Source organism: Bufo gargarizans, chromosome 3, assembly GCF_014858855.1.
Source record: "Bufo gargarizans isolate SCDJY-AF-19 chromosome 3, ASM1485885v1, whole genome shotgun sequence".
Taxonomy (NCBI): domain Eukaryota; kingdom Metazoa; phylum Chordata; class Amphibia; order Anura; family Bufonidae; genus Bufo; species Bufo gargarizans.
The window spans coordinates 480,642,269-480,664,119 of record NC_058082.1 but is presented as its reverse complement, the minus strand read 5'-3'; the positions used below and the strand labels follow the sequence as shown (position 1 = coordinate 480,664,119).

At 44.0% G+C, this 21,851-nt stretch overlaps 1 protein-coding gene across 3 annotated transcripts in view; it reads left to right on the top strand.

Moving 5' to 3' along the window:
- Positions 1-272: 272 nt before the first annotated feature.
- RAB34 (RAB34, member RAS oncogene family) overlaps positions 273-21,851 on the top strand; it is a 41,022-nt gene continuing 19,443 nt past the window's right edge. The window contains exons 1-3 of one of the 3 annotated variants that reach the window (XM_044286811.1): positions 273-443; positions 4,102-4,180; positions 18,723-18,814. In XM_044286811.1, the coding sequence (XP_044142746.1) occupies positions 4,124-4,180; positions 18,723-18,814 (149 nt within the window). In that variant the 5' untranslated portion in view covers positions 273-443; positions 4,102-4,123. Of the gene's footprint in view, positions 444-1,387; positions 1,504-4,101; positions 4,181-18,722; positions 18,815-21,851 lie in introns of those variants that run through there. The other 2 variants (XM_044286813.1, XM_044286812.1) reach the window with 2 other exon arrangements.

Below are 21,851 nucleotides of genomic sequence, written 5' to 3'. Positions count from 1 at the left end.
GTTTTCTTAGCAGCTTGCACCCTTTAGAGTGATAATGTTATATGCAGAAGGATGTGACAAGTCCAGTGAAGTGGTAAGTAACTGTAGGAGGAGGTTACTTTAATCAATGCTAATTCTCCATCTTTGACACTTCGCTAGACTCTCCTCTCAGCATGGGGCACACAAGAACTTCCTGAGGCTGAACCACCAACATCCTAGGGGCTTTAGTCACTGTTCTCATCCCCCCACCAGACTTCAGGGTGGAATACAAGAGTCAGCAGCAGGGGAGGAGGATTTGGGGCTGGGGAATAATAACCAGGCCTCTCAGTTATTTGAGTCACAGTAATAAGAAGCAGCTGCCGGCAGCTGGGCCGCCCCCTCTGCCTCCCTCACTTTTGCCTGAGCTCTTGTGAAGTGGGGAACAACGTGACACCCTTTCCGCCGGTGCAGATTTCTTATGCCAGGTAAGCGGACATCTGCTAGTTAATGCAGCCTGGAGCTCCAGATGGTGTCTGGGGATGGCTTACGTGTCCATCTTCATGGAAACAGTCTGATAATTCAGTAGTGAAATCTGTTCTTAGACCTTTTGCTATGAGGATTATGCTGCCTGTACCACTACTAAGGGTATGACAACACGGTCACATTTTCTGGAAGCCAAAACCAGGAGTGAATTCGGAAAAGAGGACAAGTCTTATCTGTCCTTTATACTTTCTCTCCTTTTATGATCCATACCTGATTTCTGGCTTCTAAAACGGCATCAGGAAACCTGACCAAGGGGCCATATCCTAAAGCTATCCATTATTATACTAAGGCTACATGCACACGACCGTTGTTTTGGTCCACATCCGAGCCACAGTTTGCTGTCCGCATCCGTTGCTCCGTTCCGTGGTCCACAAAAAAATATAACCTGTCCTATTCTTGTCCATTTTGCGGACAAGAATAGGCAGTTATATTAATGGCTGTTCGTGCCATTCTGAAAATTGCGGAACGCACACAGACGCCATCCACGTTTTGCAGATCTGCAATTTGCGGAAAGTACACGGACGCCACAACGGTCGTGTGCATATAGTCTAACATATACCATTGTGCTTACAATCAACAATGCACAGACCCAAAGAACAAGTATTGATTAAAAAAGTGAGATCCTCCTGCTCATCAGAGCGGACAGTCTAAAGTCAGTACTGACACATACAGACGAGGACGGAAGACGTGTGTAGATTTGGATGGCCATTGTTGCGTAGATTGCACATTGTCACCGTCATGGTTGCAATGCTGCTTGTGTTGTTGGAAGCCGTTGCCATGCCGGTGCTGCTTGCACTCTGTTCCTGGTTAGGCTCAGGCTATGGGACTGCTGCCTGTGTTAGATGCGGTTCAGATCTCTTGGAATTTCCTGCTCTCATGTTACTGCCACAATTGTGCAGATTTCGCCCCAGTCAGGCATTGTTATGGGATGATCCAGCTGTGGCTCTCCAGCACACACTGAGCTTTATGTAAACTCTTTCTCCGAAATATTTCGTGGATGAGGTAAGAGTTTTTTTTTTTATTAACGTTCGGAAAGTATTTTCGCATTCAGTCTTGCTGGATCTTAAGATTTCTGCTTCATACATAGAGAATAGGAGTAGTAATCCATCAGGAACTGTACAAGGGCTATTTAGTGATTCAATGTGTGTTGCCCCAGGCTACACTTTTCACATGTTGATGTTTGCAGAGCAGGAATTGTTGTGCCTGTGGTTCTTCTAGACATAAGTGTAAGATCTGTTCACAGAAATCTGATGGACCCACTGTAATTCAGTGGGATCTGTTATGAGATAGATCATATTGCATCAGTCCTATGCAATAAATTACAATTACGAGGATATCTGCATTCTCAGGATGCAACACATAATGGACATACAAACATCAAACAGACGTGTCTCTCATCTTATTCCATTTTGATACTCCGTTGTTGCAAAAAAGTTCTAGATTGGGGGCAGGGGTACAATATAAAAGCATGAAAAAAAGCGCTAAATAGGGGGCAGGGGTACAATATAAAAGCATGAAAAAAAGCGCTAAATAGTACAGTTTATAGTGTCCTCCTAATAAGAAATTTGCAAATGTTAAGGTTTTCTGGGAGTACAATATTGATGCCCTATCCTCAGGATAGGTCATCAATATCAGATCCAAAACCCCAAAGCCGGAGACCAGTCCGTGCATGGACTCCCTGGAGAAGCAAAAGGCAGACAATGCAAAAAGAAAACAAATCCAACGCTCAGTGTCTCACCTAAAAACGATATTTAAAGCAATTAATGAACGCAATACCGCGTGGCAGGCCTACGTGTTTTGAACCAAACGGTTCTTAATCATGACATTATTATGAAGAACATTCACAAGATATTTAATACATGGAACAGGTCACATGTCCAATCACTCACTAAACACCAGGTGAACCAGTTGCAGCACAAATATCCAAGAAGCCTCTAGATTGGTTATTTTTTTTGCCCACGTTGTGGTGGAGAAGATAACAAAAAATTAACCAATCGAGAGCCTTTTTGGACATTTGTGTTGCACTCTAGGATCCCTAAGGGGTTAAATTAGAGACAGGATCTTATTTGCTGCTTTTAGTCCCCGATGGTGTTTTCTGTATGATTTGGTCATGTGACTCGTACCATGTTTTAAATGTCCTGTGAATATTGTTCATATTAGGGTCCATTCACACGTCCGTTTTTCTTTCCTGATCTGTTCCGTTTTTTGCGGAACAGATCAGGACCAGTTCTGGACCCATTCATTTTCAATGGGTCCTGGAAAAAATCGGACAACACAATGTGTGCTGTTCGTTTCTGTTGTTCCGTTCCGCATGTCCGATTAAATATAAAACTTGTCCTATTTTTTTCCGCAAAAATCGGATCCTGGTACAATACAAAGTCAATGGTTCCGCAAAAAAACGGATGACATTCGTATGTCATTACGTATGTCATCCGTTTTATGCGGAATCCGTTCCTGGAAATTAAATCCTGCCCACAGAAATCACTTAAAAAAAATTCAAAGAAATCCAAACAACTTTATTTGCTTTGTGAAATTTATACATGTTTCCGTTTTTTGAGGATCCGCAAAAAACGGATGACATACGGATGAGATACGGAAACATTTTCAGGAACAACGGATCCGGCAAAAAACGGACCGAAATTCGGGATATAGAAAAATACTGACGTGTGAATGTAGCCTTAAGGTCATGATTAAGAACAGTCTGATCCGAAATGCGTAGACCTGCTATGCAGTATTGTGCTCATGGAATTGCTTTTAATGGACTGCAATAAATAATATTTTTAGGTTGGACAACAAGTCCTGGAATTTACTTATTTTGTACCAGTATTAGATTGGAGAGGTTTCTACTCCTTGCACCCCACCAATGAGCTGTTAGAAGGGACTATGGCGCTCCGTTAAGTGATACAGCCTTTTCCTAGGCCAGTGACATCACATTAATCAGTCACTCACATGGACCTGGGCTGCAATACCAAGCACAGCCATATACAATGTACGGCGCTGTGTTTGGTATACTGTGAGGAGGCCATAGCGCTTGCCTGAGTTCTGTGGTCCTTTCAAACAGTTGATTGATGGCTGTGCCAAAAGTCCCCCACCAATCAGATGTTGATGACCTCTCCTGAGGATAGATCATCATCAATATTGTACTCCAAGAAAACCCCTTTAACTGTTCCCCTATCAAGATGACCTCCTACCAGTTCCCTCTGTCAGATAAACATGGAGTAAACAGATCCTCTAAAAACCACATGGGTGGTCATCTTGTTTTATTGTGTCATTTGTTCCATAGGGACGACCAGTTCACAAATACATTTCTGTCTTGACATGTGCAAAAGGATATCTGAAAATAAAATTGCGTAAAAAGTATGTAAAAAGTGTCTGGAGTCACTGTGCAGTCATGCATATGTAAACCTGGCAATAACAAAGAAAGTTACTAAATAATTAAATGGTTTTTCAGACAAAGGCATGCTAATGAGGAAAGCCCGGCGACATTTTTCACTTCATGGTTAAACGCTGTTTAATGTTCTAGTTCCAGCTTCATTTGTGATAGGGCTACCTCTGTTGTGTTCTTTGTGGGATAACTACTTGCTTCTTTTGTCCCCACAGTCAGCAGACTTGACAGTTGTTAATGATGAGTGTGCTACCCCCAGTGCGGAGAGATCGGATTGTGGCAGAGATCCCCCAGGTAAGAAGAAGTGTTACTGGTTTATACCCTAATCAACATTGTCCTTCTGTTTTTGCCTAAAATTATAATTTATCAGATACAAATAAATGTTCATCTTTTTAAGCAGTTTATTTAGCATTATTTTACAACAGACTTGTTACCAGTGGTTGGACATTCCACAGTAATATTTATTTTACGCAGGCCGTTTCTTGGTTGATGAAATAGCTTGTTGATTGACTCCTGTTTGTCTCCATTTACATGGAGCAATCATTGGGACGGTATGTGATCCTCTGGATAGGTCCTCAGTATCTGATCGATAGGGTCTGACAACCGGTACCCCCACCGATCAGCTGGCAGTAGCACCACGGCCTTCTTTCATCTCACCTAACACAGCGCCATACATTGTATAGTGGCTGTGCTTGGTATCGCAGCTCAGCCCCATTCACTCCAAAGGGGTTGAGCTGCACCTAGGCCTAGGTGAACGTGACGTCATATGGCCTAGGAAAAGCAAGAGAAGGCCTCGGTGATACTGTGAGTGCTGCTGGTTTCTCAAACAGCTGATCAGCGGGGCTCCCAAGTGTAGCATACCAAACCACAGGGGAAAACACATGAGGCTCAAGGTGGGACAATGGGTTCAATAGTTCATGTACTCACGGTTAGCAGATGCCTCCCTAGGCTGGCGTACAGTGGATGGGAAGACAGCACAAAATCCTCCGGGGCACTCTCGGTTGCAGGGAACACCAGCCAGATGAAAGTTGAGGTGCCCTTCATGGTAATTGGTGTTAGGTGCTTTTGCGGCTGGGCCCCTGGTTCGTGATGCCAGCAGTATTAGGTGCAAATGTTGAGAGTAGCAGTAGTAAGAATGAGGAGTCGGTTGTTGTAAACCAGTTGAACATTGACTGAAGAATCAATAGTCTCTGGACAGTTGGTACAGTTCGTCAATGGAAAGCTTTTTGTATGGCATAAGTAATAATAAGTTCACTGGTAATCCTATTATCAGGTAGTGGCAGTTGTCAATGAAGGAGTTGTCCTTTTTAAAGTAGACACTTTACAGGCAAGGATCCTGGTGGTAATCCCAAGTCCACTTTATAACACTCTGGTACTAAAGTATGCTGATATATATAGTTACTATGAGCTATCCTTTAAGGGCGTTCCCCTCGCGGCAGGCAAACACGTCTGCTTCATTATTTGCAGGATACTCTTATAAATAGGTTTTTCCACTATGAACCGGAATGCTTGTGTAGTGGACAAGGACAATTCTACACACTAACTGTCCATTTGTGTCCAGGCACTCGGAAAGCTACTCCTGGTCACTTGTGCTAATGAGGTCCATAAGCTAAGTTTAGCTGTTATAAATCACAGAAAAAAATGCACCAAATGGATATGCCACTGACTATACTAGCTAGTCATACAAGCAGATATTAAAAGCTGAGACTTTTGCCAATATATTCCTGTCAGGAACACATCGGAGCCCATCATGCACCACGTCACGGTCTCTCAGCATGGCAAGGGTCCTACCACTACGCTAACTATGGTCTGAAAACAGTCTGAAGGTGATGAAATCACCTGGTAACCTCCATCACATGGTCTGATATGGGTGTGGCTTACAGTCTTGCTTTATCCACATTGCATTAGTTGTCCTGCTATGCGGTTGTGTGGAAGCTTGGCTGTGAGCTGGCTTTCATCACCTTCAGACCGTGCTCACACCATAGTTAGCGTAGTGGTAGGACCCTTGCCATGCTGAGAGACCGTGACGTGGTGCATGATGGGCTCCGATGTGTTCCTGACAGGAATATATTGGCAAAAGTCTCAGCTTTTAATATCTGCTTGTATGACTAGCTAGTATAGTCAGTGGCATATCTGTTTGGTGCATTTTTTTCTGTGATTTATATAATTATATTTTCATCTGCACAATGCTCCGTTTTGTGTAGGATGCCTTTGTGGTGCATGTGGACCGCGCCGGCATCCTCCATTGTACGCATTTTTTGCTGGGGATGGTCGTTTGCTGCGGTCCACATGCGGTGGGACTGCTCCCCCAATGAGAAACACGCTACAGTGTTTGGGTTTTGAGCAGTTCCCCATATTTGCCACTATATTTCTGTGATTAAGTTTAGCTGTTACCCTCGCTAGGCTCTCTGCATCTTTGTACATAGACTCACTTTCTAGTGCTTGGTTGCTGTGGTAGTCTTCTCCAGGCTTGATCAGGGCCCAGAGGAAAGGAAAACAGCTACATGGTGACTTTAGCCTGTGTCTCTCCTCCATAAACTTGCTTCTCCTTCTCTCACACTCCAACTTCAACTAACTCACTTCCTGTCTAAAAAAAAAAAAACCCCACAGAAATAAGATAATAATGCCCGCCTACCGAACGCCTGTGGATTTTTTTGTCTATGTAGTATTTGCTTGAGGGAGTGGCACCTTCAAGTGTGAATGCGCCCCTATTTTCTCTTGGGAGTAGCATTCCTCTGCACTTTTGCCCTTCCTATCCAATAGAGCGCCTTGATTAGGTGGTACATATGGGTGTGCTTGCTCCTCCTCCCATTGGTTGCTTGATGCACATGGAGGTAACTAGGAGCAGCACACCATATGTGTGGCGTCTGCGCTCCTGAACATAGAAGCCCAACGGTTTAGGTAGGTTTAGCGTAGGACCCGCCTGACCTGAGACCACCTAGGCGTTCGGTAGGCGGGCTTAGATGTGTTTTGATCAAAATATATTGACTAAGTGTCTCAGATATTATCATATCAGAGTGAGGACTTTGTCCATATATAGTGCTTGCATCTACTTTACTAAGTGCATTATTATCTTATTTCTGTGGTTTTCTTCAATAATATGGCCAGGGACATCCGCACATTTGTACAGTATATCATATCGTGCAGGATTTTTTTATCTTAGTTTTTTCTGTGGATTTCACTTCCTGTCTAGACACACGCAAGCTACATAAATTAGGTGGTGCCAGCACCACCTAACGGCGAGTGGGTGTAATGACATTGCCAGCCAGATAATATAAAATACCATACATTGCAAATAAACATATATATATATATATATACAGTACAGACCAAAAGTTTGGACACACCTTCTCATTCAAAGAGTTTTCTTTATTTTCATGACTATGAAAATTGTAGATTCACACTGAAGGCATCAAAACTATGAATTAACACATGTGGAATTATATACATAACAAAAAGGTGTGAAACAACTGAAAATATGTCATATTCTAGGTTCTTCAAAGTAGCCACCTTTTGCTTTGATTACTGCTTTGCACACTCATGGCATTCTCTTGATGAGCTTCAAGAGGTAGTCACCTGAAATGGTCTTCCAACAGTCTTGAAGGACTTCCCTGAGATGCTTAGCACTTGTTGGCCCTTTTGCCTTCACTCTGCGGTCCAGCTCACCCCAAACCATCTCGATTGGGTTCAGGTCCGGTGACTGTGGAGGCCAGGTCATCTGGCGCAGCACCCCATCACTCTCCTTCATGGTCAAATAGCCCTTACACAGCCTGGAGGTGTGTTTGGGGTCATTGTCCTCTTGAAAAATAAATGATGGTCCAACTAAACGCAAACCGGATGGAATAGCATGCCGCTGCAAGACGCTGTGGTAGCCATGCTGCTTCAGTATGCCTTCAATTTTGAATAAATCTCCAACAGTGTCACCAGCAAAGCACCCCCACACCATCACACCTCCTCCTCCATGCTTCACAGTGGGAACCAGGCATGTAAAGTCCATCCGTTCACCTTTTCTGCGTCGCACAAAGACACGGTGGTTGGAACCAAAGATCTCAAATTTGGACTCATCAGACCAAAGCACTGATTTCCACTGGTCTAATGTCCATTCCTTGTGTTCTTTAGCCCAAACAAGTCTCTTCTGCTTGTTGCATGTCCTTAGCAGTGGTTTCCTAGCAGATATTCTACCATGAAGGCCCGATTCACACAGTCTCCTCTTAACAGTTGTTCTAGAGATGTGTCTGCTGCTAGAACTCTGTGTGGCATTGACCTGGTCTATAATCTGAGCTGCTGTTAACCTGCGATTTCTGAGGCTGGTGACTCGGATGAACTTATCCTCCGCAGCAGAGGTGACTCTTGGTCTTCCTTTCCTTGGGCGGTCCGCATGTGAGCCAGTTTCTTTGTAGCGCTTGATGGTTTTTGTGACTGCACTTGGGGACACTTTCAAAGTTTTCCCAATTTTTCGGACTGACTGACCTTCATTTCTTAAAGTAATGATGACCACTCGTTTTTCTTTACTTAGCTGATTTTTTCTTGCCATAATACAAATTCTAACAGTCTATTCAGTAGGACTATCAGCTGTGTATCCACCTGACTTCTCCACAACGCAACTGATGGTCCCAACCCCATTTATAAGGCAAGAAATCCCACTTATTAAACCTGACAGGGCACACCTGTGATGTGAAAACCATTTCAGGTGACTGCCTCTTGAAGCTCATCAAGAGAATGCCAAAAGTGTGCAAAGCAGTAATCAAAGCAAAAGGTGGCTACTTGAAGAACCTAGAATATGACATATTTTCAGTTGTTTCACACTTTTTTGTTATGTATATAATTCCACATGTGTTAATTCATAGTTTTGATGCCTTCAGTGTGAATCTACAATTTTCATAGTCATGAAAATAAAGAAAACTCTTTGAATGAGAAGGTGTGTCCAAACTTTTGGTCTGTACTGTATATATATTCAGATGTTTAAAGTGTCCCATTTACACACATATGTGGGACCCTGCATACCCCACTGCTAAAAGATAAGTCATCCTCGATGTTTCCAGTGACTGAAGCTGTGGATCTCTACGCCGTCTCCTGAAATACACAAAGTACACGCCAAAAAAATACAAATATGGTTACAAACATTTCAATATATATATATTCAGATGTTTAAAGTGTCCCATTTACACACATATGTGGGACCCTGCATACCCCACTGCTAAAAGATAAGTCATCCTCGATGTTTCCAGTGACTGAAGCTGTGGATCTCTACGCCGTCTCCTGAAATACACAAAGTACACGCCAAAAAAATACAAATATGGTTACAAACATTTCAATATATATATATTCAGATGTTTAAAGTGTCCCATTTACACATATATGTGGGACGCGGCACAAGTGTGAGACCCCCACTATCCAGACCATTGGTCATCACTAAAAAGCGCTCAGAAAACCCCTTTAGTGCAGTGTCATTATTGCCAGCAGCACGTCCATGTTTATATGAGGAGATGTTCTGCCAACAACCGATGATTTTTATGTCTGCTTAAAAGGTGCGATCAGCGGAGAAATTATGATTTGCTCATCTATTGGCTGATCATTAAGTGTGCTCACATGCTGCAACGACTGTGTATGAATGCCCATACAGTGGTTCATTTGCCTGATTATTGCCACGTATTACAGATTTTTAAAGGTCCTTTTAAACTGACCGATAATGATTCCAATTATCGGGGATAAGTGTTTGTATAAACAGTCCTTCCTGATAACTGGCCTGTGTAAAGCTGCCGGTGATCACTTGATAAAGGAGCAAACGCTCGTTCATCGGGTCATCATGTCTTTCACCAAAAATTATTGGGGAACATTTATCAATAATGATGTAATTTGTGCCAAAAAATACTAACATTACATTATTTTTTTTACCTCATATATCAAAAGGTGCACGCCATTTTTAAAATGCGACTTTAACAAAATATAAGCTTGATTATCTGCCTATTTCTCTTGATTTGCAACATTTTAACGCCAATAGCACGAAAATGTGACTTTTTTAAACTGAAATGCGCCATTTCAGCCACCTCCTGCCAGACCGCACTTGCGACTTTTGAAGCATATTTGCAACATTTCCACTGGTAAATTGCGACTTTTGTCTTAGATGTTTTTGTTAATGTTTTGTTGGATGTCAATTATTGACAGAACCCTGTCGTTTAGCTCATTTATATTAGATAGAAATAAATGCCTCCTGTTTTAATACATTAATATCACTTGTTCCCATAATGGGTTGGTTTTTCTTTCTTATTACAAATGTGACTTTTTGACAAAATGTCACATCTTTATGCCATAAATGCAACTTTTTACACCATGCACCTCCACATAAGTTGGCCTAATTGTCCGCCGATAAGAGGATGATAAATGAGGTGTAATATGCGCCAATTTGATAACTCCGCCCACTATAACTCATTTCTGGAGTGATGCATTCTTTATAGTGATAAATCTGGAGAAAAGAGTTGATATATTTGGCGCAAATTAAAACGTTATTCTTTTTGGCGCATTATATGCCTAAATTCTTGCGCAACATGCTTAGTAAATGTCCCCTATTGTTTCTGTGAACCACATCTGCTGTCCAGAAACATTCATTTTCTATGACAGGGGTATGCAACCTCTGGCACTCCAGCTGTTGTGAAACTACAACTCCCAGCATGGGAATTGTAATGCCGAAGGTTGCTGACCCCTGCTCTATGGGATCAAGTGATTGCAGCAGTGGTTGCCAATTCCCATACAGCGGAGGTGATTGCTACATGTTAATGCAGGTCTCACCTCTGACAGGCCAGCAATTATCAGAAATGAACGTCTTGTTCCTGTTAATTGAGTGCTGTGTTGGCCTAGCTAAAAGCTTGTGAATGAAAACAAGCCTGGAAAAGCATAAGGCCCCTTGCAGACGAGCATGTCCAGATTAGGTCCGGATGCGTTGCGTCTGCGATCAGGGAAAATCGTGCGAGTAGGTACGCAATTGTAGTCAGTTTTGACTGCGATTGCATTCCGATGTTCAGTTTTTATCACGCGTGTGCAATGTGTTTTGCACGCGCGTGATAAAAAACTGACTGTGGTACCCAGACTTCTTCACTGAAGTTCGGGTTTGGGTTCGGTGTTCTGTAGATTTTATTATTTTCCCTTATAACATGGCTATAAGGGAAAATAATAGCATTCTTAATACAGAATGCTTACTAAAATGTGGCTTTAGTGTTTAAAAAATGTAAAAAAATTAACTCACCTCATCCTGTTGTTCGCACAGCCAGCATCATCTTCTTTCAGGACCTGCCAAAGGACCTTTGACGTAATTGCGCTCACCACGTGGTGAGCGCGGTGACGTCAGCGCAGGTCCTGCTGAATGAAGATAGAAATAATTACGTCATCAAAGGTCCTTTGGCAGGTCCTGAAAGAAGAAGAAAGAAGATGATGCCGGCTGCGTGAACAACAGGATGAGGAGAGTAACATTTTTGGTCTTTTTTAACCCCTAAAGCCAATATTTTAGTAAGCATTCTGTATAAAGAATGCTATTATTTTCCCTTATAACCATGTTATAAGGTAAAATAATACAGTAAATTAACTTTTATCAATTTACTTACATCATCTCCTAGCAACCGTGAGTAAAAATCGCACCGCATCTGCACTTGCTTGCGGATGCTTGAGATTTTCACGCAGATCAATTCATTTCTATGGGGCCTGCGTTGCGTGGAAAAACACAGAATATAGAACATGCTGCGATTTTCATGCAACGCACAAGTGATGTGTGAAAATCACCGCTCATCTGAACAGCCCTATTGAAATGAATGGGTCCGGATTCAGTGCGGGTGCAATGCATTCACCTCACGCATTGAACCCGCACAGAATTCTCGCCCGTGTGAAAGGGGCCTAAATCTACTTTAAGATTAAAAATAAAAGGGTAACACAAAAGGGCAGGCTAAGTGAACCATATGTTGTTGTTTTTTTTATCTTCTATATTTTTATGCTTAGCACCCCATTAGCCAGAATTGCAATAGATGCCTGGTGCCTAAACTGGCCATCCTAACAGATCCCACCGGCAATCATGGAATATACGCTAATACAGTGATCACCAACTCTCCAGCTGTTGCAAAAGTACAATTCCTATCATGTCCTGATAGCTGCAGGCTGTCATGGCATGATGGAAGTTGTAGTGTTGCAACAGATGGAGAGCCACAAGTTGAGGAACATTGCCCTAACTTCTACCATAAGGAGAAGAAAGGATTGGACAACAGGGATTGTTAACCTATTCTTTTCTGTTGCTCCTCCTGAGTATCAGCCTCAGATTTCTGCTGCAGGCCCTATTGAAAAAATCTGACACATGTGAACATACCGTTGAAGAAAATCACAGAAATAAGATAATAATGCACTTAGTAAAGTAGATGCAAGCATTATATATGGACAAAGTCCTCACTCTGATATGATAATATCTGAGACACTTAGCCAATATATTTTGATCAAAACACATCTGTGCCCGCCTACCAAGCGCCAAGGTGGTCTCAGGTCAGGCTGGTCCTACGCTAAACCTACCTAAGCCATTGGGCTTCTATGTTCAGGAGCGCAGATTCCGCACATATGGTGTGCTGCTCCTAGTCACCTCTATGTGCATCAAGTAACCAATGGGAGGAGGAGCAAGCACACCTATATGTACCACCTAATCAAGGCGCTCTATTGGAGCTTAGGTAGGTTTAGCGTAGGACCCGCCTGACCTGAGACCACCTTGGCGTTCGGTAGGTGGGCTCAGATGTGTTTTGATCAAAATATATTGGCTAAGTGTCTCAGATATTATCATATCAGAGTGAGGACTTTGTCCATATATAATGCTTGCATCTACTTTACTAAGTTCATTATTATCTTATTTCTGTGATTTTCTTCAATAATATGGCCAGGGACATCCACACATTTATATATCATATCGTGCAGGATGTTTTTATCTTAGTTTTTTCTGTGATTTTTTTGTACATGTGAACATACCCTAAAGTATCTGTGAAATGTATCATGGCTCTCGTAAAAACGTAAAAGCAATATGCCATAACTTTATGAGATTGGAATAACCCCAATCTAGACCACAACAGATAATACCATTAACTTGTTTTTCAGGATTGTACAAAATTAGGCTAGAGGAAGGAAAAGCTTAAAATAAAACCTGATAAGTCTTCTTCTCCTCTAGTTCTGCTGCTCCCGTGGCCCCTGGGTACACACACTTGACCGCTGCAGCCAATCACTGGTCTTACCCTTCTTGTGCCCTACATGCCAGCATCACTACTGAGTCCATGATTACTGCAGTGGTCACCTGGGTGTACAGTATGTCACCACTGCAGGGAAATCATCAAAACTGGCACAACAGTTGGGGAGGCGGAGGGTTTGCAACATATGCCTGAGGAGTGAGCGCATGGAGGATGGGAGTGGTAGTGGCTTTGGTTGCAATAATTATTCACAGTCGCAATCCTCACACCGATGCTCCCTAGGGCTGGGCATTTATAGGAGGGCACACCTTTTCGTCCCTCGGTGCAGACTCTGATGTTGGGGCTCCTGTGAGTTTGGTGGGGGTTCTAGACAGGAGATGTAGGTGCAATGGTCGTTGAATGGTGCTGGAGTCAGTAACCAAGCCAGTTGTAGAAAATAAATGTCTCTCTTTCCTGAAGTGCAGAATGGGAGTTGTAGTACATCCAACGGTATCAAGGCCACTCACAGTGCAAATCTTCAGAGATAGTGTTGTATTGATGTGAGCTCGGATGTGGATTATAGTACTCCTTTTCCTCTATCTTTTTCTCTCCCTCTCTGCAGAGACTAAGGCAGGGAATAAAAACACAGTGCCATACTCACTGACTCCAGTGCTCGGCCATGCAGATTCTGGACCTTCTTATCCGTTCTCTTTCCTTTCCTTCAGGAGTACTGTCAAGTAGAGATGGTTTCCTCTCTGTGGATCTCTCAGAGATTGTGGTTTTCTAGGATTGAGGCCTAGTACTCTTAGAAATGAGCACATGTAGCTTCCTCTCTCTTCCTCAGCTAGACTCACATACTAGAACTGCATACTGAGCTAGGGGGTGGACCTAAATCTAACCTCCGAGAAGGGGCTGAGTCAGGACTGTTAACCCCGACAAATCCATACAAAACTACTCTGGTGCATTACAAGACATTAACGTATTAAATAACATTACATAACTAGAAAAGTTTACAAACACCCGATTCTGGGGTACTGCAGATTTATGGTTCCTTTTTCAATTGATGCCATGTCTTTCCTTTAGGCCTCATGCTGTATTGCGGTCCGCAAACAGCAGGTCTGCAATATGCGGGCACCGGCCGTGTGCTCCCCTTATCACGGATGCGGAACCAATTAACTTGAATAGGTCCGCAATCCAGGCCTGCGCTGCGGAACGGAGGCATGTAACCCCACAGAAGCACTGCAGAGTTCATGTTCATTTTTTGCGGTGCGGACGGCTCACAGACCCATTCAAGTTGAATGGGTCTCAATCCGTCCCGGCCGCCGGACGGATGTTGCCCGTGCATTGGGGACCGCAAATTGCAGTCCCTTATGCATGGAACGGCCACACAACAGCTGTGTGCATGAAGCCTCAGCCTGATTTTTCCCCAAACCCAATTACCGCTTTAACCCCTTCATCAACCTAAACCTCCAGGAATATTAAGTGGTAACCCTTAAACCACTCTAGACCTCGAGAAATATAAGGTTTTAATCAGACCACCAGACATATTAGCTAATTAACCCCTAAACCGCTGTAAAAAAAAAACATGGTGTGTATATAAAGTTGGCAAAATGTGTATAATGGGGGGCATACTATTCTCGAGGGACCACTTAGTGAATAATCTGTACTATGTTGTCTTGGGAGAACAAACCATACGTGTAAATTAAAGTTTGTGTTCTACATGTCACAAATAACGTGTAGCTGTTGCTGCTTTGTCATGTCAGTTGTATGGTGCAAGTACTTTTCATAGACTAATATGTCAGATCTTTGTCTCGTTTCCACCACACTGCTGTGTAACATAACACCCTCTCTCCTGACTCAGCCTCCAGCGCATTCACCTTGTGTGGTCCCAATGTTCTGCATGTGGCCTTAGATCTTCATGTCTATGCAAGTAGGATGAGCAACGCAAAGCAAGCAGCCTAATGACTGCTGCCAGGCAGGAAGTTACAGTTCACTTTTTCTGAGCTCAGGCTTGGATCTCAGACAAAACCAACATCTCAGCCCAACACCAGCAGAGAGGATGAGAGTGTGCAGTTTTAGAGGAAAGTTATAGCTAATACTAGACAGACTCTGTGCATATAACTACCGTAGCCTCAGAGGTATACATTCACCAGATGTAAGTGCAATGGCCGAGCCCAGCGCCTGGGGTATCCCTTGCCCCTTAGGAGGTTTCTACAAAATATGTCCCTCTTATAGAGCAAGTAAACGTGACGCCAGTTGCGGTTAAGCAACAGGAACATGGAGTCCCCTTTGTAGATGGCAATGTTGGTACCCAGTGTAGGAAGGCCAGAGTGGTGTTGAATAGGCCACAATATCCCTGGAGATGTTGTGTAGCACTTGTGTCACGGTGCTCCTACCTGAAAACGGGTGGATCCCAGACGTGGTTGACCAAGGCAATGCAAAAGGGGAATGAAGAACTTGGATGGGGTAAAACAAAGTTGAGTCCAGACTTGGTAAATGTTGAACAGTTGCCTTTACTTGGCATAAACAATAATCCATACCGTTTCCAGACTTTATCTTGGTTTCCAATAGGTTTCAGCAGGCAAATGGCAGGCAAATACTTTCTCTGCAACAATCTCAGCTCTGCTATGCTGTAGCTTCCTCAGCACTGCTATGTTAGCAGTAGTAGCAGTCTCTTCGGGTAGATATTCCTAGGAACTTCTTGTCCTAGTATTTAGTAACTCAAGCTTCGGCTCAGCTTGGGTGAAGGCAATGCAAGCCCAGGAGGGGACATGCAACCAAACTGCACTTTAGAGGCAGAGCCTCTGGGCCCAGCAGAGCAGGAAGAGCTCTGCTAGCCAACACACAACCTCTCCGCAGGAGGGGGTAGGCTAGACTGACTACTAACTAAACTACTCTCTTTCTTCCTCTAGAGGGAGAGAGAGACTGGACAATCCAGTCCATTCCCTGCTTTAGCACTGCCAAATGTTTGCTGCCACCTTGTGGTCACTAGGCGCATTACATGAACATAACTATTAAATGGAGTAAATATGCACAATATTAGAAGATGACATAAGATACATGAGATAACAGGAATTAGCACATAGGAAATGGTAGCAAGGTGTCAAAAGGAGTGGTAATGGCACTCTGGGCCATTACGTAAGTGCGGCATCCATCACCCATAGACTCCCAGAGTAAAAAAAAAGTATAATACATAAGGTAATTTTTTTGTGTTTACCCTATGTATAAGGCCCCATTCACACGACCCTGGTTTTGGTCTGCATCTGATCCAAAAATGTAGACAGCACACCTTTCTTGTCCGTTTTACATTCATATGACCAATGTATTTTGCAGTCCGCAAAAAATACAGATGACGTCCATGTTTTATCCATTTCTTTTGCAGAAGCATTGTAACATGGACTATTCTTGTTCTATTTTTTTTTTTGTGGGACTGCGGAGCTGACAAACGGATGCAGACAGCACATGGTGTACTGTCCGGATTTTTTTGTTGCCCCATTGCAATGAATGGGTCTGCATCCAATCCACAAATAATGTGGATCGGATGCAGACCAAAAATACAGTCATGTGAATTGGGCCTTAGAAAGAGCAGTCTTAAAATACGAGAGACTAAATTGAAAATCAGCGATCCTAAGATATCTACAGAATTGCACCGTAAAGGGAATGTCACTCCAATTTTTCGACCATTAGCTACAGTAACATGAATAGTACTGCAGATAAGGAGTCCAGGTCACTATTTTTTATTTTTCTACTGCCAGCTGTCAGCGCTCAGAGGCACATGGAAATACATTGTAATGACTTCTGTGCATGCGCATGAGTCCTTTTCATTATGTCGGAACAGCACAGCAGTGTGGACTGTGTATTTCAGTGCAGCTTTGAGCGCTGATAGCAGGGAAACCAGGGTCAGTAGGAAAATAGTGATCTGAACACCTTATCTGCAGTACTACGTATGTATTACTGGAGATAGTCCAAAATCAGGGTGATGGATTCCCTTTAATGTAGTTTATTTCCCATGTGTGTTAATTTCCTTATAATTTTTTTTCTCAGTGGTTTAGATGCTTTTAGTTTATAATCCTTCCATGCTCACTGTAGTAGACAGATCTATCCATGCACTGAATAACTGGTGAGCTTGTGATCAGTGTCAGACTGGGGTGCCTAGGGCCCACCAGTAAAATTAATTTTGGGGGCCCACCGTACGGATACATTCAAATATTAGCTGCTCACACAGCAGCGAGATACTACCCGATGATTGATTATAGGGGTCCCTACAGCGACTTTGAGAAGGTAGGTCCTGGGGAGAAGAGGATACTGGCTAGCTTTCCTCTATACCCAGAAGTCATCTCAGCTCTGATCGTGTCTATAATAATAAACTGGGAAGTTTCTTTAATAATCTTTCTTTAAGTCTACTGTGTTATGTGCCACTGGTGCAGAGCCCTGGTGGGCTCAGGCGCCCACCAGGGGATTGACCAGGACCCCTGTGGACCAGTCCGAGCCTGCTTGTGATGAGCTTGTGCTGATAAACCCCAGCCAATCTAAATATACAGAGCTACACTATAAGGCACTCCAGAGAACCTCATACTGCCATTAGATAATGCAGCTAAGATGTGGTCACTGATCATAACTGTGTCCTAAAGGAGAAGAGCTAAAACTGGCTGCCAAGAAACAAACCAATAGCAATAGCAGGCCACAATGGGATACCCGCTTTAGAAGCTTAGGTATAATTGTGTAACAGTTTTGTCTATATATGTAAGGCCCCAGAGTGGCATTACCACTTCTGCACCCTGCTACTATCTCTAATGGGCTAACAAAATGTCATCTTATGTATTTTGTTCAGGTCCACTACACTGCATTTCCAATGTTTTGCAACTGTTATGTTCAGATGTAATGTGCCTGGTTCACCAGCAGGTGGCAGCAAACATGGAAGAGATACAGTTAGGTAGAATGGAGCTTTCCATTCCATTCTAACCCCCCTCTGTGGAGGAGTGGGTGAGTCCCACTTCCTGCAGGGAGGGTGGGGACTAGGGAGAGTTAGTCTAGCTTATCCCCTGCTAGGGGACAGGTGTGCAGGGCATGTCTCTGCTGGACATGTCCAAACCAGCCAGAGCACCCTAAGCTCTGCTGGCCATGGAGGCCAAAGCTTAAAGCCTCAGAAGCCAGGAGCATAGTTCCCTGGCATAACCTAGAGTCAGACTACAAAGAGAAGTGCAGCATCAAGAAGAAAGCAAAGTTATACAGCCAGCCTGTCAGTACAGCAGAGCCAGAGAGAAACAGATGTAGCAGAGAAAAGTTTGCCTGCCAGTTTTCGTGCTAAAGCCTGCTGGAACCAAGACAAAGCTTGAAGATTGTTTCTGATGAACGTTTATTCAAGTAAAGCTGCTGTTTAACTACATACAAGGTCTGGACTCCATTTTTCTTGCAAATTCCTCAATTATTCCCCCTATTTATTGCTTCGGAGCGAAAGCCTGGGGTCCAGCTGTATCCAGGAAGGAGCACCGTGACACATATAAAAGGACATTTTAGGCCGCACTATACCACTCGGCATTCCTATACCTGGGTCACATTACATAGAGGGCCCTAGGGAGAGGCGCCTGTTGTATATAACAAAATGTATCCTAATTTTCCTTTTTAATTTGATTAATTTGTGTTATGTGTTGTTTTTACAGTGTTTCAAAAAGGAGGCATGTCTTAACACCAGAGACTCCTTTCATTCTAAAGTTATCAGTGCCTGCAAGCAGCAGAGAACCGGGACTGTGGGGTAAGCAAAGTCTAGATGAAATATATATCAATTAGACTGATTTAGCTCCTCAGTACGCAAAGCGCTCGATGTACATTTTGTTAACAAACTGCATTGTGAATCCCGGCAGTCTGTTCTAACAGAGGACCAGACAGCTGGAGTTCACTGTATCCGGCATAGCCAGACACCACAATCCACTGCCGAGTCAGTGGCGGATCCAGAGCCTGGTCTCGGGAGGGGCACTTTCAGATTATTTTCTGTCCGCCGCCACAAAACAATAGTGCTTATAGAACAGACTACACAGTGTATGCTATATGTGTATAACAATCATATTTCACATGAACACTCACAGTTACTTGGCTTGGCCCTTCGGGATCTCGGACGCCACTTCCACACTTTGGCCGGGGGCTCGGCGGAGCTGATGTGTTTTATCCTAATGAGAAAGATTTCATAATAAGTATTTGGAGAAGGGGCAGAGGGATAGCAGAGCAGGGAGAGGATGGTGCTGCTACTAGGGGGCTCATACCATGGGGGAGTAATAAAGCCCACCATAATGCCCCCCCCCCCCCCAGTAGAAATAATTCTCCTTATAATGTGACAGTGCAAAAAATACCCCCTTGTAATGCCACCAGTTGAGCTAATGTCCCCATAGTGCCCCCATAATGTGCCAGTATAAAATACCCCTATATAGTGCCCCTAGTAAATGACCCCATAGTCCTCCACACCCTCCTTCCTCCTAGTACCCCCCATAATGTACCAGTATAAAATGCTCCAGTAGATGCCCTCAGTGTCCCCCATAATTTGCAAGTATAAAATACCCCTTCTTAGTGCCCCCCGTAGATGACCCCATAGTACTCCTCTCCCCCCTTCCTCATAGTACCCACCATAATGTGTCCCAGTATAAAATTGTACTGTACAGAGAGCCCATATAAAATACCCCTTCTTTGTGGCCTCAGTAGATGCCCCTATAGTGCCCCCAATCATGTGCCAGTAATAATAGCCCCCCTGTGCCAATAATAGCAGCCCCCCTGTGCCAGTAATAGCAGCCCCCCCCCCCCCGGTGCCAGTAATAAGAGCCCCTCTGTGCCAGTAATAACAGCCCCCAGTAATAAGAGCCCCTCTGTGCCAGTAATAACAGCCCCCAGTAATAAGGGCCCCTCTGTGCCAGTAATAACAGCCCCCAGTAATAAGAGCCCCTCTGTGCCAGTAATAACAGCCCCTCTGAGCCAGTAATAACAGCCCCCCGCCAGCACTAGGCCGGCAGCCTATCAGAGGAAGGGAAAGGGACACGCCTCTCCCTTCCCTGCCGCAGCACAGGCAGGCATCTGTATCGCTGTCCTGAGGACGGCAATACAGATAACTGGAGATGAGCGCTTCCACAATGGAAGCGCTCATCTCCCTGTGCCCCGCTGCCGCCGCCGCCCGCCGCCAGCTCGGGGGGGGGGGGGGGGGCAATTGCCCCGTTGCTCCCCCCCTGGATCCGCCACTGTGCCGAGTTCCCATTCACTATAATAGGATCTGGCCTCTTCACAGCCTATATGCCAGCTTTCGGCCAGACAAAAAATGCTGCATGTAGTGTTTTTTGTCCGGCAGCTTTCCGGCATGTATGCTGGATACAGTGCCTGGAACAGAGTGCTGGAGTTCACAATGCAGATATGAACCCGGTCTTAGTGGAGACCGGGAGGCGAGTGTATAACAAGCCCTATGGTTGACTATGGTGTCTCCTTTGTACCTGCATTGTATTATGCTTTTTGTGATATCTTTCTCCTTGGTTATTATTACCTATCACCACAGCCCCTGATGAACCACGCTTTGGCGTGGGGGAGGAAACGCGTTGGAATTTATTCTGGATAATTATATAACAAAACATTGAATGGTGGTGTATATTTCTGTTATCCGTCTTGATACCAGTAGATTAGTGTAGCAAGATTTCAACTTTGCTAGGTATCAGTGGTTTGATAATTGTCCCTTTTTAGTTCGGGAAACCACAATGGATGTAGTTCAGAGTGTTCTTGGGAGAATTCTGAAGACAGTAGGATCACCCTTATCAGTGCAATTGTTCCGCTTTAGGATGGGCACCCAGGGTGATATTAGGGTTTTGTATCATTTGGGGCTCTCAGCATTTGGAATTTTTATTTTCACTTAAAATAAAGGTTCTGTGAGCATACTGTTTTGTTAGCCCAGAAAATCACTGTACCCTATCCAGCTGCCATCTACTGGGCATCAATCCAGTATAACACACACATAGGGGGATAACACTTAGGAGTGAATTATTTGATCTAATCCACGCAAAAGATGCGGACAGCACACCGGTTGCTGTCCGCATCCGTAGTTCCGTTCTGTGGACCCGCAAAGAAGATCCGCCGACAAGAATAGGCATTTCTATCATAGGGCTGGCCATATGCTGTGTAAATGGACCCATAAAGTGTACACCCAGACTGCCCCCCATGAACTATGGAGCAAGATAGAAAAACTACCTAAAATACTAGATGGAACTTTTTGCACCAAAATGCAACTCATTTTAGACAATGTCAAGAGTCAAAGAGACAAGTCCATAATGAATCTGGGCCATTGTGTGCACTTAGCTTATAAAAGACTAAACAAAATATAAAATTGGTTGTCTGAGTTATAGAAAAACCTGGGAAACCCCTGTAAATGGCCTGAAATAACAAAAGAATGGATACTCACCTGTTTTATTTCCTGCTCTGGTCCTCCCCACCACTGATGTCATCTTCCTGGCTGCAGCGGGGACATTCTGGCACACAGGTCACTCTACAGCCAATCACTGGCCTCAGCAGTGCACAGGATGCTAGGGAGGCTCATCCCCGTCCCCGCCTGCCATTGGCTGCTCCCCCCTGACGCCGGATGTGTTCATCTGTGTACAGGGAGAAACAGCAGGGACCAGGAGTCGTGCGGGGAGCGGGGTAAGTATATTCCATGTGAGGGGCCTGGCACATGTGGGGGGCTGTGTATGACATTGGATAACCCCTTTAAGTGAATGGGCCTGGGCTTTAATACCAAGTACAGCCACTATATAATGTATGGCGCTGTGCTTGGT